This window comes from Marmota flaviventris, chromosome 10 (assembly GCF_047511675.1).
Source record: "Marmota flaviventris isolate mMarFla1 chromosome 10, mMarFla1.hap1, whole genome shotgun sequence".
NCBI lineage: Eukaryota > Metazoa > Chordata > Mammalia > Rodentia > Sciuridae > Marmota > Marmota flaviventris.
The window spans coordinates 108,910,138-108,934,390 of NC_092507.1; the positions used below are offsets into that span (position 1 = coordinate 108,910,138).

The 24,253-nt window shown below is 37.9% G+C and overlaps 1 protein-coding gene across 1 annotated transcript in view; it reads right to left on the reverse strand.

The window, feature by feature from the left end:
* Spag17 (sperm associated antigen 17) overlaps window positions 1–24,253 on the reverse strand; it is a 212,384-nt gene that overhangs the window by 95,324 nt on the left and 92,807 nt on the right. Inside the window, exons 14-18 of the mRNA XM_027940326.2 lie at window positions 23,700–23,927; window positions 23,422–23,601; window positions 17,078–17,139; window positions 16,375–16,488; window positions 11,210–11,364 (exon numbers count right to left, since the gene is read on the reverse strand). Of these exons, the coding sequence (XP_027796127.2) occupies window positions 11,210–11,364; window positions 16,375–16,488; window positions 17,078–17,139; window positions 23,422–23,601; window positions 23,700–23,927 (739 nt within the window). The remainder of the gene's footprint in view (window positions 1–11,209; window positions 11,365–16,374; window positions 16,489–17,077; window positions 17,140–23,421; window positions 23,602–23,699; window positions 23,928–24,253) is intronic.

The following is a 24,253-nucleotide window of genomic DNA, read 5'->3' on the forward strand; positions in this document are numbered from 1 at the left end:
CAATTTTTCATATAAAGTATGTTCACACCAATTCATGTCTTTATACATGTACTTTGGTTTTTTTTTGCATTACAATTCTTATTAGACATATATACCACAATTTTTCATATCTCTGTTTGTATATAAAGTACTTTGAGGACTGAGGTTGTGGCTCAGCTGTAAAGCGCTTGCCTCGCACGTGTGAGACCCTGGGTTCGATCCTCAACACCACATAAAAAATAAATAAATAAACAAAATAAAAATATTGTTCCTATGTATAACTAAAAAAATAATAAAGAAAAAAGTAGGTTGACACCCAATTCGTGTCTTCATACATGTACTTTGGATATTGATGTCCATCACATTCCACCATCCTTGCTAATCCCCTGCCTCCTCCCATTCCCTCTCTCCCCCCTCTTTTCTATCTGGAATTCATCTATTCCTCCCATGTTCCCCCCTCCATACCCCACTATGAGTCAGCCTCCTTATATCAGAGAAAACATTCAGCATTTTTTGGGGGGATTGGCTAACTTCACTTAGCATTATCTTCTCCAACGCCATCCATTTACTTGCAAATGCCATGATTTTATTCTCTTTTATTGCTGAGTAAAATTCCATTGTGTATATATACCACATTTTTTTTTAATTCATTCATCCACTGAAGGGCATCTAGGTTGGCTTCAGAGTTTAGCTATTGTGAATTGTGCTGCTATAAACATTGATGTGGCTGTGTCCCTGTAGTATGCTGTTTTTTTTTTTTTTGTTTGTTTGTTTTTTTAAACTGGAAATGCAGGCTTCATTTAATAATCAATGTAACCCATGATATTAACACTCCAAAGAAAAACACATTATTACATCCAGTGATGCAGAAAAGGCATCTGACAAAATTCAACACCCGTTTGAGATAAAAATGACACTGACACAAGCAACAACTTGGATAAAACTCGAAGACAGGATATCAGGTGAAAAGCTCAAAGTGTTACATACTATGATTCCATTTCCATGACATTCTGAAAGATACTGAACCACTGTGAAGAGAACCAAGTGCTTGGTAAGAGTTAGGGTTGGAAGGAGGGATGGAAAGTAGCAACCTGAGAGAGTGCTGGGGGTTTGAGGAGCAATTCCAAATTCTGATAATACATAAATCTAAACATACATTAATTTTTTTTTTAATTTTTTATTGTTGGCTGTTCAAAACATTACATAGTTCTTGATATATCATATTTCACAATTTGATTCAAGTGGGTTATGAGCTCCCATTTTTACCCCATATACAGATTGCAGAATCACATCAGTTACACATCCATTGATTTACATATTGCCATACTAGTGTCTGTTGTATTCTGCTGTCTTTCCTATCCTCTACTATCCCCCCTCCCCTCCCCTCCCCTCCCCTCCCCTCCCCTCTTCTCTCTCTGCCCCCTTTACTGACATTCGTTTGTCCCCCTTGTATTATTTTTCCCCTTCCCCTCACTTCCTCTTGTATGTACTTTTGTATAACTCTGAGGGTCTCCTTCCATTTCCATGCATTTTCCCTTCTCTCTCCCTTTCCCTCCCACCTCTCATCCCTGTTTAATGTTAATCTTCTTCTCATGCTCTTCGACCCTACTCTGTTCTTAGTTACTCTCCTTATATCAAAGAAGACATTTGACATTTGTTTTTTAGGGATTGGCTAGCTTCACTTAGCATAATCTGCTCTAATGCCATCCATTTCCCTGTAAATTCTATGATTTTGTCATTTTTTAATGCAGAGTAATACTCCATTGTGTATAAATGCCACATTTTTTTTATCCATTCATCCATTGAAGGGCATCTAGGTTGGTTCCACAGTCTAGCTATTGTGAATTGTGCTGCTATGAACATCGATGTAGCAGTGTCCCTGTAGCATGCTCTTTTTAGGTCTTTAGGGAATAGACCGAGAAGGGGAATAGCTGGGTCAAATGGTGGCTCCATTCCCAGCTTTCCAAGAAATCTCCATACTGCTTTCCAAATTGGCTGCACCAATTTGCAGTCCCACCAGCAATGTACAAGTGTACCCTTTTCCCCACATCCTCGCCAGCACTTGTTGTTGTTTGACTTCATAATGGCTGCCAATCAAACTGGAGTGAGATGGTATCTTAGGGTGGTTTTGATTTGCATTTCTCTGACTGCTAGAGATGGTGAGCATTTTTTCATGTACTTGTTGATTGACTGTATGTCCTCCTCTGAGAAGTGTCTGTTCAGGTCCTTGGCCCATTTGTTGATTGGGTTGTTTGTTCTCTTATTGTCTAATTTTTTGAGCTCTTTGTATACTCTGGATATTAGGGCTCTATCTGAAGTGTGAGGAGTAAAGATTTGTTCCCAGGATGTAGGCTCTCTATTTACCTCTCTTATTGTATCTTTTGCTGAGAAAAAACTTTTTAGTTTGAGTAAGTCCCATTTGTTGATTCTAGTTATTAACTTTTGTGCTATGGGTGTCCTATTGAGGAATTTGGAGCCCGACCCCACCGACTGTAGATCGTAGCCAACTTTTTCTTCTATCAGACGGCGCGTCTCTGATTTGATATCAAGCTCCTTGATCCATTTTGAATTCACTTTTGTGCATGGCGAGAGAAAGGGATTCAGTTTCATTTTGTTGCATATGGATTTCCAGTTTTCCCAGCACCATTTGTTGAAGATGCTATCCTTCCTCCATTGCATGCTTTTAGCCCCTTTATCAAATATAAGATAGTTGTAGTTTTGTGGATTGGTTTCTGTGTCCTCTATTCTGTACCATTGGTCCACCCGCCTGTTTTGGTACCAGTACCATGCTGTTTTTGTTACTATTGCTCTGTAGTATAGTTTGAAGTCTGGTATCGCTATACCGCCTGATTCACACTTCCTGCTTAGCATTGTTTTTGCTATTCTGGGTCGTTTATTTTTCCATATGAATTTCATGATTGCTTTCTCTGTTTCTACAAGAAATGCCGTTGGGATTTTGATTGGCATTGCATTAAACCTATAGAGAACTTTTGGTAATATCGCCATTTTGATGATGTTAGTTCTGCCTATCCATGAACAGGGTATATTTTTCCATCTTCTAAGATCTTCTTCTATTTCTCTCTTTAGGGTTCTGTAGTTTTCATTGTATAAGTCTTTCACCTCTTTTGTTAGGTTGATTCCCAAGTATTTTATTTTTTTTGAAGATATTGTGAATGGAGTGGTTGTCCTCATTTCCATTTCAGAGGATTTGTCACTGATATACAGGAATGCCTTTGATTTATGCGTGTTGATTTTATATCCTGCCACTTTGCTGAATTCATTTATTAGCTCTAATAGTTTCTTTGTAGACCCTTTTGGGTCTGCTAGGTATAGAATCATGTCATCTGCAAATAGTGATAATTTAAGTTCTTCTTTTCCTATTTTGATGCCTTTAATTTCTTTCGTCTGTCTAATTGCTCTGGCCAGTGTTTCGAGAACTATGTTGAACAGAAGTGGTGAGAGAGGGCATCCCTGTCTTGTTCCAGATTTTAGAGGGAATGCCTTCAATTTTTCTCCATTCAGAATGATGCTAGCCTGAGGCTTAGCATAGATTGCTTTTACAATATTGAGGTATGTTCCTGTTATCCCTAGTTTTTCTAGAGTTTTGAACATAAAGGGATGCTGTACTTTGTCGAATGCTTTTTCCGCATCTATCGAGATGATCATATGGTTCTTATTTTTAAGTCTATTGATGTGGTGAATAACATTTATTGATTTCCTTATATTGAACCAGCCTTGCATCCCAGGGATGAATCCTACTTGATCATGGTGCACAATTTTTTTGATGTGCCTTTGTATCCGAGTGGCCAGAATTTTATTGAGGATTTTTGCATCTAGGTTCATTAGAGATATTGGTCTGTAGTTTTCTTTCTTTGAAGTGTCTTTGTCTGGTTTAGGTATCAGGGTGATGTTGGCCTCGTAGAATGAATTTGGAAGTTCTCCCTCTTTTTCTATTTCCCGAAGTAGCTTGAAAAGTATTGGTATTAGTTCCTCTTTAAAGGTTTTGTAAAACTCTGCTGTATACCCATCCGGTCCTGGGCTTTTCTTAGTTGGTAGTCTTTTGATGGTTTCTTCTATTTCCTCAATTGATATTGGTCTGTTTAGGTTGTCTATATCCTCCTGACTCAATCTGGGCAGATCATATGACTTAAGAAATTTATCTATGCCTTCACTATCTTCTAATTTATTGGAGTATAAGGATTCAAAATAATTTTTGATTATCTTCTGTATTTCTGAAGTGTCTGTTGTGATATTGCCTCTTTCATCCCGTATGTTAGTGATTTGAGTTCTCTCTCTTCTTCTCTTCGCTAGCATGGCTAAGGGTCTGTCGATTTTGTTTATTTTTTCAAAGAACCAACTTTTAGTTTTGTCAATTTTTTCAATTGTTTCTTTTGTTTCGATTTCATTAATTTCAGCTCTGATTTTAATTATTTCTTGCCTTCTACTTCTTTTGCTGTTGTTTTGCTCTTCTTTTTCTAGGATTTTGAGATGAAGTATGAGATCATTTATTTGTTGGTTTTTTCTTTTTTTAAGGAATGAACTCCAAGCAATGAATTTTCCTCTTAGAACTGCTTTCAATGTGTCCCATAGATTCCGATATGTTGTGTCTGTGTTTTCATTAATCTCTAAGAATTTTTTAATTTCCTCCTTGATGTCTTCTATAACCCATTGATCATTCAGTAACCTATTGTTCATTCTCCAAGTGATATATTCTTTTTCCTTCCTTCTTTTATCGTTGATTTTCAGTTCCATTCCATTATGATCAGATAGGATGCATGGTATTATCTCTACTCCTTTGTATTGTCTAAGAGTTTCCCTGTGGCATAATATATGATCTATTTTTGAGAAGGATCCATGTGCTGCTGAGAAAAAAGTGTAACTGTTTGATGTTGGGTGGTATATTCTATATATGTCAATTAAGTCTAGGTTATTAATTGTGTTATTGAGTTCTATAGTTTCCTTATTCAACTTTTGTTTGGAAGATCTGTCCAGTGGTGAGAGAGGTGTGTTGAAGTCTCCCATGATTATTGTATGGTGGTCTATTAGACTCTTGAACTTGAGAAGAGTTTGTTTGAGGAACATAGCTGCACCATTGTTTGGGGCATATATATTTATGATTGTTATGTCTTGTTGGTGTATGGTTCCCTTGAGCAGTATGTAGTGTCCCTCTTTATCCCTTTTGATTAACTTTGGCTTAAAATCTATTTTATTTGATATGAGTATGGATACTCCTGCTTGTTTCCGAAGTCCATATGAGTGATATGATTTTTCCCAACCTTTCACCTTCAGCCTATGTATGTCTTTTCCTATCAAATGCGTCTCCTGTAGGCAGCATATTGTTGGGTCTTGTTTTGTGATCCATTCTACTAGCCTGTGTCTCTTGATTGGTGAGTTTAAGCCATTAACATTTAGGGTTATTATTGAGATATGGGTTGTTCTTCCAGCCATATTTGTTTATTTATGTTACTAAACATGGTTTGTTTTCCACTTTGATTATTTTCCCCCCTTTAGTGTCCTACCTCCCACTGTTGGTTTTCATTGTTATTTTCCATTTCCTCTTCCTGTAATGTTTTGCCAAGGATGTTTTGAAGAGATGGTTTTCTAGCTGCAAATTCTTTTAACTTTTGTTTATCGTGGAAGGTTTTAATTTCATCTTCCATCCTGAAGCTTAATTTCGCTGGAAACACAATTCTTGGTTGGAACCCATTTTCTTTCAGTGTTTGAAATATGTTATTCCAGGATCTTCTAGCTTTCAGAGTCTGTGTTGAAAGATCAGCTGTTATCCTGATTGGCTTACCCCTAAATGTGATCTGCTTCCTTTCTCTTGTAGCTTTTAAAATTCTCTCCTTATTCTGTATGTTGGGCATCTTCATTATAATGTGTCTAGGTGTGGGTCTCTTATGATTTTGCACATTCGGCGTCCTGTAGGCTTCTAGGATTTGGGGTTCTGTCTCATTCTTCAAGTCTGGGAAGTTTTCTCGAATTATTTCATTGAATAGATTGCTCATTCCTTTGGTTTGAAACTCTGTTCCTTCCTGTATCCCAATGACTCTTAAATTTGGTCTCTTGATGTTATCCCATATTTCTTGGATGTTCTGCTCATGGTTTCTTAACAGTCTTGCTGAGCTGTCTATGTTCTTTTCAAGTTGAAATACTTTATCTTCATTGTCTGATGTTCTGTCTTCTAAGTGTTCTACTCTGCTGGTAGTATTCTCAATTGAGTTTTTAAGTTGGCTTATTGCTTCCTGCATTTCTAGGATTTCTGTTTGTTTGTTTTTTATAACCTCTATTTCCCTGTATAGTTGATCTTTTGCTTCTTGGATTTGTTTATGTAATTCATTGTTGAAGTGATCTTTCATTGTCTGATTTTGCTGTCTGATGTCTTCCTTGAGACTCCAGATCATCTGAAGCATGTATATCCTGAATTCTTTATCTGACATTCCATCAGCTGCAGCTATTACCTCTTCTAAAGTTGAGTTGACCTGCAATGCTTGTGGTCCTTTCTTTCCTTGTCTCTTCATACTGTTCGCGTTCCTTTCTTCTTGGTGAAACTGTTGTGCTATTGAATTTTCCCCCTATATATTTATATTGGTCTTGTATAGTTGCAAAGTCTCCCTCGCAGGCGCGGGCGGCGGCTCTGCCCCTCCGCCAATTGGGGCAATGTGCCTACCACGCCGGCAGGCCGCTGGGCCTGCTCTGCCAGTCGGTAGCAGGTCCGCCGTCCTTGCAGGCGCGGGCGGCGGCTCTGTCCCTCTGCGGGCCGCTAGGCTTGTTCTGTCGGTGGTCGCAGTTCTGCCTACTTTGCAGGCGCAGGCAGCGGCACTGCCCCTCTGCAGGCCTCTGGGGCTGTATTGCCAGTGGGTCGCAGGTCCGCCTACTTTGCAGGCGTGGGGGGGGGGGGCGGCTCTACCCTTCCTCAGGCCACTGGGCCTGTTCTGTCTCTCGGTTGCAGGTCTGACCTGTTCTGATGGTGGTCTCAGTTCCGACTACCTTGCAGGCGCGGGGGGGAGGGGGCGGCTCTGCCTCTCAGCAGGCCGCTGCTCCTCTTCTGCCGGTGGGTCGCAGGCCCGCCTACCTTGCAGGAGTGATTGGAAGCTCTGTCCCGCCCTGGGCCACTGGGCCTTTTCTGTCGGTGGTCACCCTTCCCCTACCTGGCAGGCGAGGGGGGTGGGGGGCGGCTCTGCCCCTCAGCAGGCCGCTGGGCCTGCTCTGTGATTGGTCCCAGTTCCCTCTACTATGCCGGCGCAGGGGGAGGGGGCGGCTCAGCCTCTCAGCAGGCGGCTGCTCCTCTTCTGCCGGTGGGTCGCAGGCCCGCCTACCTTGCAGGAATGATTGGAAGCTCTGTCCCGCCCTGGGCCACTGGGCCTTTTCTGTCGGTGGTCACCCTTCCCCTACCTGGCAGGCGAGGGGGGTGGGGGGCGGCTCTGCCCCTCAGCAGGCCGCTGGGCCTGCTCTGTGTTTGGTCCCAGTTCCCTCTACTATCTAGTATGCTGTTTTTAAGTCCTTTGGGTATAGTCCGAGGAAAGGGATAACTGGGTCAAATGGTGGTTCCATTCTCAGATTTCCAAGGAATCTCCATACTGCTTTCCATATTGACTGTACCAATTTGCAGTCTCACCAACAATGTAAGAGTGTATCTTTTCCCCCACATCCTCACCCACACTTATTGTTGTCTTCATAATAGCTTCTATTCTGACTAGAATGAGATGATATCTTACAGTAGTTTTGATTGGCATTTCTCTGATTGCTAGAGATGATGAGGTTTTTTTTTTTTTATATATTTGTTGATTGATTGTATGTCCTCTTCTGAGAAGTGTCTGTTCAGCGCCTTTGCCCATTTGTTTATTGGGTTATTTGTTTTTTTTGTTGTTTAGTTTTTTGAGTTCTTTATATATCCTAGAGATTAGTGCTCTGATGTGTGAGGGGTAAAGATTTGCTCCCAGGATGTAGGCTCTCTGTTCACCTCACAGATTGTTTCTTTTGCTGAGAAAAAATTTTTCAGTTTGATTCCATCCCATTTATTGATTCTTGGTTTTAATTCTTGTGCTATAGGAGTCTTATTAAGGAAGTTAGGGCCTAATCCCAAATGATGAAGATTAGGGCCTATTTTTTCTTCTATTAAATGAAGAGTCTCTGGTTTAATTCCTAGGTCCTTGATCCACTTTGAGTTTTGTGCATGATGAGAGATATGGGTTTAACTTCATTTTGTGGCGTATGGATTTCCAGTTTTCCCAGCACCATTTGTTGAAAATGCTATCTTTTCTCCAGTGCATGTTTTTGTCTAATATAAGATAATTGTAATTTTGTGGGTTAGTCTTTGTGTCCTCTCTTCTGTACCATTTGTCTACCAGTCTGTTTTGGTGCCAATACCATGCTGTTTTCATTACTATAGCTCTGCAGTATAGTTTAAGGCCTGGTATAGTGATGCCACCTGCTTCACTCTTCCTGCTAAGGATTGCTTTAGCTATTCTGGGTCTCTTATTTTTCCAGATGAATTTCATGATTGCTTTTTCTATTTCAATGTGGAATGCCATTGGGATTTTGATCAGAATTGCATTGAATCTGTATAGTGCTTTTGGTAGTATGGTCATTTTGATAATATTAATTCTGCCTATCCAAGAGCAAGGTAGATCTTTTCATCTTCTAAGGTCTTCTTTGATTTCTCTCTTCAGGGTTCTGTAGTTTTTATTGTATAGATCTTTCATTTCTTTTGTTAAGTTGATTCCCAAGTATCTTTTTTTTTTTAGGCTATTGTGATTGGGGTGGTTTTCCTCATTTCCTTCTCAGAGGCTTTGTCACTGATATAAAGAAATACCTCTGATTTATGGGAAATCAATGACAAAATAAAAATAAAAATTTCTCCATTACCTGGAAACTAAACAATGTGGTGAAACTCTTAAAATGAGGAATTCAATTTTGTTCTTTTGCAGATGAATACTCGGATTTCTCAACATCAATTTTTTGAAGAGATTATCTTTTCACCATTTTATGTTCTTGATACCCATTTTTCCAGTTCTATTAATATCTGTGAGCCCTAATATAACATTAACAACTTTTAATTGCTATATTCTTTTAATGAATTGATCCCTTTATAATTACAGAGTATCCTTTTTTTATCTCTTGTGAAAGTTTTTTACTTAAACTCTATTTTGTCTGATAAAAGTACAGACACCTCTTTTCTCTTTTAGCTATCACTTGAATGGAATGTTTATTTCCACCCTTTTGCTATCAGCTATGTATGCTCTAGGTCAAAGTGAGTCTCTTTCAAGCAGAATATGGTTGGCTCTTGCTTTTATTTTCCATCCTTCTATCCACTTTACACTTTAATCTTTTAATTGAATAATTCAATCCATTTACAATTAAAACAATTATTGACAGGTAATTACCAGCAAATCATCTGTTGTTTGTGATGTTCCTGCAAATCTTGAAAATATCTTTGTTACTCCTATCTTGGTGCCTCCAGTCTTGGATTAGTAATTAAATATCTCCCTAGGCCTAGGGCTTTTTATCTGCAAGTTGTACCAAACACCAAAATAAACAATGTCTTAATCTTCCACAAATTCTTTCAGAAAATAAAAAAAAGTAGAAAAAAAAAAGGGAGAGCATTCTGCAGTTAATTTATGAATATTCTATAATCTCAATACTAAAACTAGACAAGAACATTTACAGAAGGAAAAATCACAGCTGAACGTTGTCCATGAATATAGATGCAAATATCTCCAAAGATGTATTATCAAAACAAATTCAATAATTTATAAAAAAGATAACATAATAGGCAGATTTGGTTTACCCCAGGAAGGCAAGTTTTATTCAACCTTAGAATATTTCTTAATAAAATTTAGCCATTTTACAGATTAAAAGAAAAATATGAATACCTATGTTGATGCAGAAATTTCATTTATTTGATATTACTTAATTAATTTATATTATTTTATATTAACCAGTATTGAAAAAATAATAAAATGCCTTTGTTATTAATGAGGAGAGAGCAGAATTTTAAGAGAGTAAAGAAAAGAAATAAATAGAAACTTGGAATTAAAAAGTGATTCTCTAGGGCTGGGGTTGTGGCTCAGTGGCAGAGCGCTTGCCTGGCACATGCGGGCACTGGGTTCAATCCTCAGCACCACATAAAAATAAATAAACAAAATAAAGATATTGTGTCAAGGGGGGTGACTCAAAATGGGATAGGGAGGAAGAGCATGAGAAGAAGACTACCACTAAATAGGGAAGAGAGGTGGGAGGGAAAAAGAGGGAGAAGGGAAGTTGCACAGAAGGATGGGAGGAGAACCTCATTGTTATACAGAAGACATATATGATGTTGTAATGAGAAAAAGAAAAAAAAGTGTGTCACAATAGATTGGATATAGAGAAAGGATGGGAGAGGAGGGGAGGAGTACGGAGGATAGGAAGGGCAGCAGAATAGAATAGACATTATGATTGATGTATGTACATTCCATGTATGTATTATATATCAAAATGCATTCTACTGTCATGTATGACTAAAAAAATAAATAAAAATTAAAAAAAGATATTGTGTCCATATATAACTAAAAATATTAAAAAAAAAAAAGAAAGCGATTCACTAGTTGGGTGCAGTGGCGCATGCCTGTAATCCCAGCAGCTCAGGAGGCTGAGACAGGAGGTTCGCTAATTCAAAACCATCCTCAGCAGCTGTGAGGCGCTAAGCAACTCAGTGAGACCCTGTTTCTAAATAAAATACAAAATAAGGCTGGGGATGTGGCTCTGTTGGTTGAGTGCCACTGAGTTCAATCTCTGGTATTGCCCCTCCTCCCCCTTGATTGCCATTTGCTGGAAGCCCAACTGGTTGCTTTGGTGGACATTCAGTTGCTTGGCTCCTGAATCTTTGCCAGGTCAACAGGAGTTACCCAAACCAGCAAGCAGAAAGTCATGTATATAGTGACTGCTTTCAGAGGCAATCATTGGAGTCTAAGGGAACCCAGTATAATTTGCTAGCATGCCCACCAGGCTCTATGATGTGGAGAGTAATGGTGCTTTGTCTTCTTGAGTGATGCAGACTGCACACCTGTCACAGCCTTGATTTGAGGGAGATATTCAATTCAAGGAGCTGAATTGAGACTGTGGCACTACACAATGTTTTCATTGAGTTGAACCACCTAATTAAGAGACTACAATCTAAGTAACTAAATTGCTAACAAGCTAAATCAATTCAATTAACTGTATAATTAACTAAATTGTCTAAATTGGTCACCTGAATCCAACATTGGAGTGAAGCGCAACGTGCCACTCTTCATGGTGCAGACGTTGCACATTCATTGGATTATGAAAAACTAAAAGCAAAGAGTTGTCTTGGGTGTGGTAATAAGAATCAATACACCGATACTGCTGGTGGGCTTCTTGAAGAACCTGAAAAATCAAAATAATCACGTTGTCCAGTCTTTTTCTCAAGAGAAGTTTCTCCCACAAAGGCAAATCTTCCCCCCACCTTCTGCCTCCCCTAATTTCCATTATTTTAAAGTCAAATTCGGATTCTCAGAGGATTCTTTCTGAACTTAGAGAAAGTGGGAGCATAAAAGATATATATTTTGTGAAGCTTTTCAACGACTCTTGTAAAAAAAAAAAAAAAAACCAAAAACCAAACCAAAACAAAACCGAAACAAATAGTAGGCTCCAGGCATTTGCTAAAAGTGTTTTTGATTAAGGTTGGTAGATAATAATTATTTCCCTTGCCTTCATTTGGATCATCTCATTTTATCATCATTAAACTTAAAAACTTCATATAAATAGGTGCTGTGGACTAAGCTGTGAGCACCCTGCTCCAAATTTATATGTTGAAGCTCTAAGCCTTAGTGGGATGACCTTTGGAGGTGGGGGATCTGGGGAAGTGATTAGGTATAGATGATATCATGAGGGTGGGTATCTCATGTTAGGATAAGAACCCTTAAAAGCAGAGGCACTAGAGACCACTCCCCCGCCCCGCCCTGCCTCTGCTGGCCGCCACCACATGGAACCTCAGTGAGAAGGGGCCATCTGCAAGCCAGGAAGTGAATCTTCACTGGAACCCAACCAGGCTGGCCTCTGTAACTTGGTCTCCTAGCCATTCTGTCATGTTGTTATGGTGCCTAAGAAGACTAAGACAGTAGCTAAGGTTATTTTTTCCCATCCCAAAGTATTAGAGCTCTCATTTTTCAGCATAAATTGGGAGCTGGGAGAGAACAGGGGACTTGTCCAGGAAGAACACATAGTTTGTAAATTCTTGTGCCAAGGCTCACACCAGTCATTCAGCTCCGTCACCCTTTCACACTCCCAGCAGTACTCTGGACTGTATCATGCTGCATTATAGTGAGGTGGGGTGAGCCATCCTTCTGACACATGTCATTTCCATTGGCTCTCCAGCTCTGGTCTTTCCTAAAATATATCACCCTCAGCATGCACTGCAATGGCAGCTACCGACAGAGGGACACAATGGGCAGCTGCTTTGTCCTGCCAATCCATGATAAGGAAATTTTCCATAGAGAGGTATACTAAAGAGTTATGGGCTTTTTTTGTTGTTGTTGTTTTCGATATTACTCTAACGTAGGCAGCTTTTGGTTCTCTACTATTTGGACTATCTGAAGGCATGGAATTGCACGTTACATTATGAGAGAGCTGATTTGCTTTTGCTTTCATTTCTAAACTGGTAGCATAACCAGAATAATACATTTCCGTCCCCAGTTTAGTCCCCTATATTTAGTCTTTATGGAGTGACACTTAAATTTTTACATCTGTTCCCTGGGAACCATCACAAAAAACATGCATGTGGTGAATATCTTTGCAACTAAAAAAAATTGCTATATAGAGTACTATCCATTACTTACCAACTTTTTATGAAAAGCAAATTCCTTTAAGACTATAAAACCCAGAAAAATAAATGATGAAGATATATCCTTACTTCTGTTAAATAAAAGACCTGCAAACATGGTGTTTTTATATTTGCTTTGGTGCTAGGAAATACAGCACTGAGTTTCTCAGAGTTATAGTCCTCAATGTTTGAAAAGTGTTTACATCTTCTCCTTTTCACTAATTGGCTTTTGCCCTTTATTCTCCACTAATATTGTTGGTCTCAGTAATCAGTACTCATTGTGTGCCAGGTACTGTGTATCGACAAAACAAACATGAACAAGATAGATAAAAATGTCCTCTTAAATTTGGCTAAGACTTTTGTAGATCTGGAGTTCAGGTGAAAATGATGAAATATCTGATGTATAGGGAACAGATCAGAGGAGTGCAAAGTGGAAGCTGACTAACAATGAGGAGAATATTTCACTAGAATGAGAGGATGACAATCAGATGAAAGAGGTGAAAATGCAAAGACGGATTTAAAGTCTCCTTTAGAAGTGGTGAGGCCCCCACAGTTCCCCTTGACAATTTAGAGAGCCACACTGCTGTCCATTTCCACCTCCTGCAGAAAGGAGGATGCTTATCTATAGAAGTAAACCAATTGGTTCTAAGATTGGGGACCTGGCCACTAATGAAGGGGGAAGAACATTCTAGTAAAAAAGGGAGTTTGAGAAAGTCTAAATCATTTTTTTCCAATAGCAACATAAGGTGAGCCACAAATGTGAGCCACGTTTATAATTCTAAATTTTATATTTGCTACATTTTTTAAAAGGGAGAGAAACTGGTAGAATTAATGTTAGTGGCATATTTTATTTAGCTCAATATATAAAAAATTACCATTTAAACATACAGTTAATATGAAAACTACTAATGGGTTAATGCAGGTCTAGAATACTGAATGTAAGAAACCTAACTTCCTTCTCTTACCACTCATCTCTCAAAACCCTGACGGACAGGATTTATGTCTTTTGGGTAAATTAGGTTTATTTTTCCTAGATAATCTAAACATCCCCAAAGAATAGACCTGATATAACAACACTGATGGATTTCCCAAGGAAACCACAGCCAAATAACCCAACTATGAAGCCACAGTTATTGACACTCCTCATAGAGTACCTGTGTGTATTTTTGTAATATTTTCAGTGTTTGATTGTTATTATGAGCAAAAGAAAAAGCATTAACTATTACCCCTAACATGAAAAATGGAGACAAAGAAAATGAAAACCTCCTCTACCAACAATAAGAAGAGGAAGGAAGGAAGAAGAAAAGAAACTTGGAGGGGAATAAAAGAGGTAATTCAGGGAGAGAGCGACTTCATGGAAGTACTGTATAGAGAAAAGAGAAGATATTGAATCGGAAATGTGAAATTCATTCTATTTATACTTTTAATTATGTAGAGACCTTTAGGCACTTAAAATCATGGTTTCAGGAACAGAAGGCTTATAGTAAGGATTGAATGGAAGCCGAGTAATATCTCCAGAACCAAAAGACAAAATAGAAATGTTGGAAACTGGGAAAGAAAAGATAAAGGAATTGGAAGCTCCATCCAAGAAGTCCAATACCAGAATAATGGGAGTTCTAGGAAGAGAGATGAGAGAAAATGGAAGTGGAGGATTGTCAAAGAATGTCTCTAGGTTGACTTCCCAGGATGTAAACACAGGATTTTCTGGGTTGTACTGGGTTCACCAGAACAATACATAGACCCTCACCACCACAAATCAGCAGGAAATTCAGAACACTGGAACAAAGAGAAGATCTTCTAACCCTCCAGGGAGAAGAAAAAATTCATTCAAACAACTGACTGGGACTATGGAGAACTTCATTCTGTTTCTCTTTAGACCAATCTGGGAAGCCACAAGACTATTGAGGAATGCCTTTAAAAAATTTTTTTAAAAGTCTTCTACTTCTGTTTTTTTTTTTTTTTTTTTTCTCCCATTCCTGGGCGGGCATTGAGGGGAAATTCTTTTCAACTCTGCATTTTATATAAAGCCAAACTGTCAGTCACTGTAAGGATAGAATTAAGATGTTTTCAAATATCCAATGCCTCAAAAACTTGCCTGTTATGTATCTTAACTAAGGAAGCTAGTGAAAGAGGTGGTCCTCCACCAGAAAAGAGAGTAATGCAAGAGAGTAGACAATGTGAGATGAAGGACGCATAGTATCTAACTGGAAGAAGAGGCAAAGGTGTGTCCCGGGGGAATCACGGGCCATTACTCTCTAGCAAGCTTAGAGTGTATGGGTGAGATATCACTAAGACAATAAAATTGATAGAATGTCTATTATGCTTGAATATATTAAGAGATTTACTCTACAGTAGAGAATTTAAGGTTGAATTAATGATAAATGCATAGTAAATTAAATAATTGGGGAAAAATAATTATCAACTTCAGGAAAATAAAGAGAAATGCTCACATAGAATAATGCACAGTTCAGTTGTGAATAGTATTCACATAACTTAAATAGGAGAAATATCAAATATCAATTTAACCAAAAGTTATGATATAACAGTATCAGCAAATGAAGAAGTGCTAGAATGAATGTAGGTGTGTGTGTGTGTGTGTGTGTGTGTGTGTGTGTGTGTTGAATGGGGTAGACAGAGCTTGATCTCAAACAGGAGTCAATTAATAATGATGGCCCCAAATAAAAGTAAAACTGACTGTTTCTTAGAGCTGACAAAGTATCAAAAGAAATGGGTAAATGCACTGAAGATTTTTGTCTCTGGGAACTGAAGTATGGTGGCGAGGGTAAGAGGCTATTCTTTTCCATAGCAAGAGTCTATAGAACCTTCTGAGTTTGATGATATGTGAATGTGAAGCTTTGATAAAAAATAAAATACAAATTAAACAGACAAAACCAAAAGTACAAGTTTTTAATCTAAAATATAAATCAGTAAAAAGAGTTGATTTTAGGATCATTCTTATTTGGCACAGTGGTTAAAAGCACAAGTTCTGGAGTCAGATTTCCTGGGTTTATATCCTACTTCTCACTTATCAGTCATGTAACCTTGGGTAAAAGTCGCTACTGGTCAAAATGCCTCAGTTTCTAGTATTTAAATAGTTTCTGCATCATAAGGTTATTGTGAAGAACGAATGAGCCAAATAATGTACTAGTCATTACCTAGCACATGATAAGCGCTCAGTAAATGCTAGCTATCATACGTTCTACTGACTTATTAATCAAAGCAGAAAATACTGTGAAATGTAATGAAAGGTAAATGAAATGGACAGTAACATGGGGAAAATGGGGCTGTCTCCCAAGAAAACGTTACTCTTTTTTCTAGAAAACAATTGCAGCAGTCTTATATATTTTCTTTTTTCTTAAAAGATGTTATAAAAAAATCCCTTCAGAAAGTGTATTTTAAAAGATTTCCTGGGAATGCTCAGCCCAATCTGAGAATAAATTCATTTTATAGCTCAAGTAAATGAGAATATTGATCTGAACTAGATCTGAGTGACCCAGAAGTGAACTGCTCTAAATCACAGCGCAGATCTCCAGACCTATCTGACCATCTCCTGGAGAATCACAGCCCATAAATACCTGAAGCAGTACTTTTGGTTTAAAATGTTCAGTAAAACTCCAGTCCATTAGACTGCGCTGCTGCGTTTTCTTTATATCCTCTAAATCTGCTTCCACCATCATCTTCTTGGGTTTCTAAAAATTATAGGAACACAATTTCAGCTATAATTTGTTTTAAGTCCAAATGGAGCCCTCTTGGACTCTGTCAACTAACCAGCATGCGCTCCATCTAATTGGGGAAATCTGCATATGTATAAATCCATATGGCAACATTTTAGAAGAGTTGCTGCCAGAAAGAGTATGCCTTTGGCTTTTTTTTTTTTATGGGCAACATAATCTAAATATTTTTATTGTTAGGTTATACTCTTCTGAGTCCTGTTAGCAATTACAGGCAGGTTTTCTGAACTCACTTCAAGACAACGTTAGTGCTACATGGCTGTATGGTCAGCAGGTGTTTGTGAGGTTGCCAAGCCACACTGTCTGGAGAGGAGCAAGGAGCTGGGAAGCTTTGCTTAAGCGGGCTAGCTAGCAGAATTAACTCCTTTCTCTCCAGTTGCAGCTGGTCTGAGGATGTCTGAATAACCCTTCTCCTCTAGTATCAGTATTTTCCTTTTAAGTATCTCTCTCTCTCTCTCTCCTTTTTCAAATGTTTCTCAATATGGGTCACAGTTTTCTCAGATCATCTAACTTGTCATCTACACTGTTAGGAAAAATAATTCCTTACCTTTTCAAGAGAATCAGCCTTTGTGACCGCTTCATCTTTGATCTCATTGTTCGTGGTCTGCTCTGTAAATCAAAGACACCAACATCCAGTTGTGTTCGGGCTTTGTTCTTGCCTTTGGTCAGGGATGCGCTTTTTTGTTGCCCATATGATCTATGTTTCTGTGCTGAAAAGGTAATTCCTGAAAGGCATGTTTCGTGCCTCCCAAAAGTGTTTGTGTCAATAATTCTAAATCCATGCCTACCTAGAAGAGTTGTACTGAACTCTTGGAAAGGAGCCCTGTTTTTTATCTGATGTGTACTAAATCATATCAGATACTCTGATTTGAGGCTATCAATCATTTCAAACAACTTACCTTCACCTTTACAAACTGCAAATATTTACTGATTAAATTAAATTGACGGCTTAGTACACATCATGAGTCTTGTGCTGGTGACAATCACAAAGCCTTTTGAAATTTCTGTGGCTCCTACCTGGACAGATTGGGACCAGGGCAAGAGATGTATGGAGAGGAGAACTTGGTAGCTGGAAAGTTATACTATTTTTATGGAGCTTGTTTCCGTTCACCATTTATTAATTTTAAAACTATTTAATGAGCATCTTCAGGTTTACAGATAAAGTTTAACAAGTTAAATAAATGGGTAGATGGACTCCATAGCACCTGCTCATGAACTAATATGAGTCGTGGACATTTGCTCTCCTAGTGACACTTAGATGATTGGGATTATAATATCATCCTTGGCTGTGAAATAGTCATCTGAATGAACTGGAAAGGAACAGATTCATGCTGTTGATTTCTGCATCACCGGAAAATTCATGTTCCATGATAAATAAGCTTAACATAGATAAACAGACATCTTTACTGTGACTGTCTCTGAACTTGTAACATGCCCTTGTGATTGTGAATCTCCAATAGAGAAATGGAAAAACTCTATGCTGTACCTTCTTCCAAATTTGACCAAAGATATAGAGTATATATGGCAAGGTGGGTCTTGTGGGAACACAGTTTGATGCTGATGAACAACTGAGTCAACCTGACTTCTTGTCACCCTTAGAATAATTGCAAACGATGTTCTATAAAGCTGTACTTAAATGCTGTAGGCTAACTCTCCAAATGTGTCTCCTTCACTGCCTTTTGCTCTTTCACTGCAGACAGGCCAGCTTGCTGTGTCTTGAGGATTTGGCCCTCATTTCTATAGATAAGTCTATCGTGCTCAGTTTGTAGATATCCGCCTGTTTCAAACCCTTGTTACCTTCTCAAGAGCCTTCTGGCTGTTACTCTGCTTTATTATTGGCCCCATCATTTATCAGTGCTTGATACTATCTATTTGTTTATGGTCTGTCTCTCTGATTTGAACGTAGATTCCTGGAGAACAGAAACTTAAGATAAAGTTCCTCACTGCACCCTGTAGGAACTCAGAGCCCTGTAGGAACTCAGTAATTTTTTTTTTTTTTTTTTTTGACAGACTGAGGGGCATCCACATCATTTATTTAAACTAGAAATGATTGTTGAGCCACTTAGAGAGAAGGAAACCTGTAACAAAGGCTTACTTTGGCATCAATATAAAATTTACCTTTTTGTTGTATAGCAAAGAGAACCATATTTGGGCTTCTAGAGGGAGTAGTTAATTATGTCTATCGAGGACAAGCCAATGCTTTTCCTTCTTTCAGGAGCCCAGCTACTTACATTTTTTTTCTTTTTTTGCTACTAGTTCCATTGGGCTGGTGAAGGTTGCGGCATGAATGTTCCATTTTGATTTAGAGGAAAACTATAAAGCTAATTTATCTCAGTATTTACATAAATATATCCATTCAAGAGAAAATTCAGGCCAACCATAACTCTAAATAGACCATGCTGTCCCTTGTGTCCTTGAAGCAATTGATATGAAATCTGTGGAATAAAAATTATTCTATTCTGTGGTCTGCCAGATTTCCGGGAGATTTGATATTCCCTCTTGTGTCTAAGGATCCAGAAGAAAAAAAAAATTCTCCAGTTTAGAAAATATGTTCGAAAAAAAATATGCATCAGCTATTTTGTCAAAAGAAAGAACATTCTAATACTAATCTGAACTCTTTATTTAATAGAAGAGTAAAAATCATTTTCTTTTCTTCCTGTCTGATTTCTGCCTTCAACCGCATAATCCTTTGACAGTGTGATTCAGTAGTTTTTGACACATCTGGAAGTGGATGCTTTCTCATCCCTTTGAAAAACAGCTTTCCTAATCTGTTTTACTTTAGAGATAACAAGATCCCTCTGCAAAGCAGTTACTTTATTAAAAAAACACCCAACAAGCATAAAGGGCACATCTAAACCTACAGCCTCACGGTTATCAACTCTCAGGTTTTTCATAAATATCCAATAGGCCCTGTCAAGTTCAAAAACAGTCTCAGATGGAAATCCAGGGTTTGGTTAAGAAAAGCACAAATATTCAGCCCTTCATGTCCAGGAACAGACACATAAGTGTATTTGATGCTAAGTTGGTTGTGCAGGAAATACATGAATGGTTTCAGCGTTGTTTAAAGAGAATTAAAGTGCCTGCTTTTGAAGTGTGAGTCAGAGCTAGGGGGACAATGTGAGAGCAGCAACAGCACCCCCCTGCCACACACACAGGACAGCCACCATGTGCACCAAGGCCCAGCAGCCCTCTTCCCATGGCCCCTGGGTGCAGGGCAACATTCACCATGCAGCTCTGAGGGTTGTAGGATCTGCCCTAGGATTTTTCTCAGACTCTAGAATACACTATTCACCATGGTATTTTCAGCCCTGAGATTTTAGGAAGTTACTATAATCATCTACTTTCCACCAGGATCCAGAACACCAGCTTATGTGGTTTGACCACCAGGTGGCAAAAGTTGCCTGAGGAAAAAACTATACGAGCTGCTTTCAAGAAAAACAACAGAAGAAAACAAAACAAAGGGGGGGGGGGGAACCCTCAGGCTTTACTACGCTCCTGGTTTATTCCGATTCCATATTAACTCAAATAGACTTCTCTGTCATGTGTTTGTATTCCCACAGGATGTATTAATGCCATAACAACTCAGGTTCACTTATTTGGTCTTTTTTATTTATATATACATATTTTTTGTGAACTAGGCTAATGGGGAGGTAAGGTTAGCATACTTATGACAGAGAAATAGGAAATTTACTCTATTGGGATGGAAGAGGAACAAAAAAAGCAACAAAATCATGATAAGAACCAGCATGAAGAAGGGACTATGAATACAGCCAAACTACTAGATGCATCACAAGAAGTTTCTGGGACCCAGGAAACTGCAAGACAGCATGGTGGAAGCACTGTTGGGCAGCCTGCCTGTCCTGACTTCCTAGGTGTACGTGGCTGAACAAGTGACTTGACCTCTCTCATTCTTGGTTTCCTCATCTACAGAACTAAGGTAACAGAATCTTGCTCATAGGCCTGATGTTTATGTAGAATATTAATTAATGAATGTAAAAGCGTAGAGTGGCTGGATGGAGCAGGACACTTAGTACATTAGTGTAATCTTCCCCTTCTGTCCCTGTCGCTTGTCTACTTTACCAATAGGCAGGAGGCTTTTCCCTAACTGTGGTCCACTGATTACTTCCTCTTCTACTTTCACTGAGATAAAAGACAGTGGGAAGATAATGATCATTAGTCAGTACTGAGTTAATACCGATTCTCTTGTGGCACCTACCACCTATTTTTCTAAGTGTTCTTTAAAATGATGAAATGTAACACACACTGAAAATTGGGTAAGACATAAACATTTGATATAATGAATACTTACAAAGAAAAGTCCCAGCTCTTCAAACATCTGATGTGTATTCTTTAACAACTACCACCTCTCCTCAATAAGCTTTCATATTAATTCTATTTCTTTTTGCACATTGTTTTGTGTCTTCTACATACACAGTATTTATAAATAATGACCATTTTGTTTTTTTCCTCTTGAAACTCGACACTCGTGTTTCCTTTTCTTGCCTCACTGAATGAGTGGGTGAGGATTTCCAATCAGTATTGAATAAAAGTGTTTATGGTGGACATCCTCCTGATCACAAAGGAGAGTCGTTTGACTTTTCATCTGGATATATAATGTTTATTGTCATCATTTAAAAAAATCACCCTTGTAAGACTGAGGAATTTTATTTTTATTGCTAGTTTGCTAAGGTTTTCTTTTCCCCCATAAATTGCTATGGACATTTTCTGCCTCTATGGAACTAATTATGTCATTTTTTTTGTGCTAATGTGTCATAGATTTTACAATGTGCATATTTGCCTTCTATTCCTGTTATAAATATAACTTGTTTGTGAGGTATTATTATTATTGAGCATATTGCTGGGTCAATTTTCCTATATTTTATTTTGGATTTTTGCATCTTCATTCCTGAATGAGCTTGTTGTATAATTTCATTTGTTGCACTATCCTTGTGAATTTTATTACAAAATTTATGCTAACTCCATAAAATGACTATGTAAGAATACTATTTTTTTTGTTTTCTGAAATAATTTTCATTGAGAAAATTAAAATTATTTCTTTCTGAGAATTTGGAATCACTTGTCAATGAGATCATTTAGACTTGGTGTGTCCTATTTGGGATGACTTTCAAATGATTAAATCATTTATTTAATTGATTCTAAGACTGTTCAGGTTTTCTATTTCTTCTTGGGTCATTATTGGTAAGTTGTAGATTTCCTGTAATTTTTCCATTTCATTTTCAAATTTAGTGGGATAAAGGTGTTTATATCCTCTTTATATTTTTTTAATTTCTCTAGGATCTGGGGGAAGTCCATTTCTTTATTTCTGATATGACTTTTACTTCTAATATAACTTTATTTCTGATAGGGTTATTTGTATCTTCTCTTTTTTTGTGATCAGCCTTGTATAAAATAATTACCAATTTTGTAAGTCTTTTCAAATCACCAAACTTTCTATGTATTTTTCTGTTCTTCCTTATTTCATCTATATTTGCTATTTCATTGATTTACTTATTTTTATTGTTTTATTTTTTCTGCTTTATTTATATTTATTTTGCTCATCCTTATCTAATTTGAGTTTGACGTTTAGATAGTTGATCTTTAGACTTCTTATAAAATATATTTGTTTAATGTTGTAAACTTCTCTTGGAGTTTTCTTGCTTTAGCTGCACTCTGTGTGCTTTGATGTTCAATGTTTTCATTATCATTTAGTTTGAAATATTTCCTAATTTCCATTGTCACTTTTTCTTTGACCCAGGTGTTACATATAAGTGTATTTCTTAGTTTTGAGACATTTGATGATTTTCTTATTATCTTTTTATAATCGATGTCCTCCATAATTTCACTATATTATGAGAACATATTCTATATGATTTGTATCCTTGAAAATGTATTGAGATCTGCTTTATAGCTGAGTATATGGTTAATTAAAAAAACCACATACTATGACCTCTAAGAAGCTATGGTATTATGAAGATCTTAGTGTAGGTATATAAGTAATTGTAATAAGAAGTAAGAAATGACAACTAATGCCATAAAGGTAGAGCCTATGAATTATGAGCATGGGAATAGTCAAGAGAAGAATTTCCACATGGGCATACCTAGCAAAAGATACTTTGAAACCTAATCATAATAAAAAGAAAGTCAGAACTCTTGGTGGAGAGTATCGTGGGTGAAGAGGCACTGAGATTGGAAAGAGCAGACATCGTAAAGGAAATAGGGCCTACTTCTGTTTGGCAAGGGCACAGAATGAATGAGTGAAGAAAAGGGCAATGGTGGAAAGAAGTTTGGGGCAAACTAATTTAGTATTGTTGGAGAAACATGTAGAAAGATTTGAGTTTTATTTTGAAAGTAGTAAAGAGACGTTGAAGGTTGTAAGCAGGGAAATAAGAGCTATGTTTTAGGTAGATTAATCTGACAGCCTGGTGTAAGGTAGCTCAGTACAAATCTAGCCTGATATTCTTTTACATTTCTAGACCTCCCAGGATGTGCTATTTATAATGATCCAGAACCTGAGAGAAAAGGGGGAGAGGAAGCGAGGTGATACTCGCAGAGCATTAAATTTTGTACCAAACTCTCTTCTAAGCATTTCATTATGTTATTATAATTTTAAAAATTTGCATACACTCACAGTAACCCTGTGAAACACCAATGATGAAAATTTCAATTATGTCCACTGCACTGAATTTACTAAAGGAAGAGAAGGCTAAGAGGCATTAAGATGTTCAAAAAGCAAAGGTTGAACTTATTGAATAATAACAAAAGTAACCTAATAACTTAAATAGTTTGCCAATTGAAATGAACAGGCATTTAAATTGAAGCAATATATCTCGAAACTTCTTTTCTTGGTCATGTATTTTATGAGAGGGGCTACACACACGTTTTGTTACTTACCCAAGGACTCTGCTTGGGGCTTCTCTGACAGCTCTCTATTATAATCAAGGTCTGAGTACTTCATTGTGTTGGAGTCAGAATGTTGACTACGGTATGAGAGTTCTCCACTGCTCTGATCACCTTGCACAGATGTTGACCAATTCTGATCCTCATATATTTTTCTGTCTTTGATTTCGGTAGCTAGCCAGTGTGAAGAGCATTTGTTAGATACAACACTAGAAAAAAGATTGACAATCATAAAATGCAAGAATGCTTTTCATTCTTTCCAGGCAATGTACCTGTTTCCTGTTGGGCGTCTTGGGCATTCATTTTCAGGATATGTTGCTGCCTTATCTGCTTAGCAAATCTGGCAGGGTTGTCCCATGGTATGTTGAACTTCTCAACATCTGTCCCCCACGCCATCCCAGAAGGCTTCAGTTTCCCTGCTTCGTCAACCTCAGAGAGCTTCAGGCTCTCAAAAGTAAACACCTTGAAGGCTCGTTCTACTTCACTCCAGCTCAAGACTTCTGTAAGAAAGCAGGACCCGTGCTTCTAGGAGTGCCCTTTATAGTACATAGTACAGCATTGGCAGAGAGACACAAATATATACCGGTCTGATTAGGGGAGCCATGCCATGAGGGCACTGACCTAACTTAAAACCGGGCTCCACAAATCTGCATCAAATATCAAAGGTGCCTAGTGATAAGAAAACTGAACAGTCAAGGTCTAATTAATCAAGGTAATACTACCAAAATGCTTCTTTAGATGGTTCATAATGTGTGGACTTTTCAGGGTACCATATTGGTTGAATGGGTTTACAACTCATTTATTTATTTATTTATTTTGCAAAAGT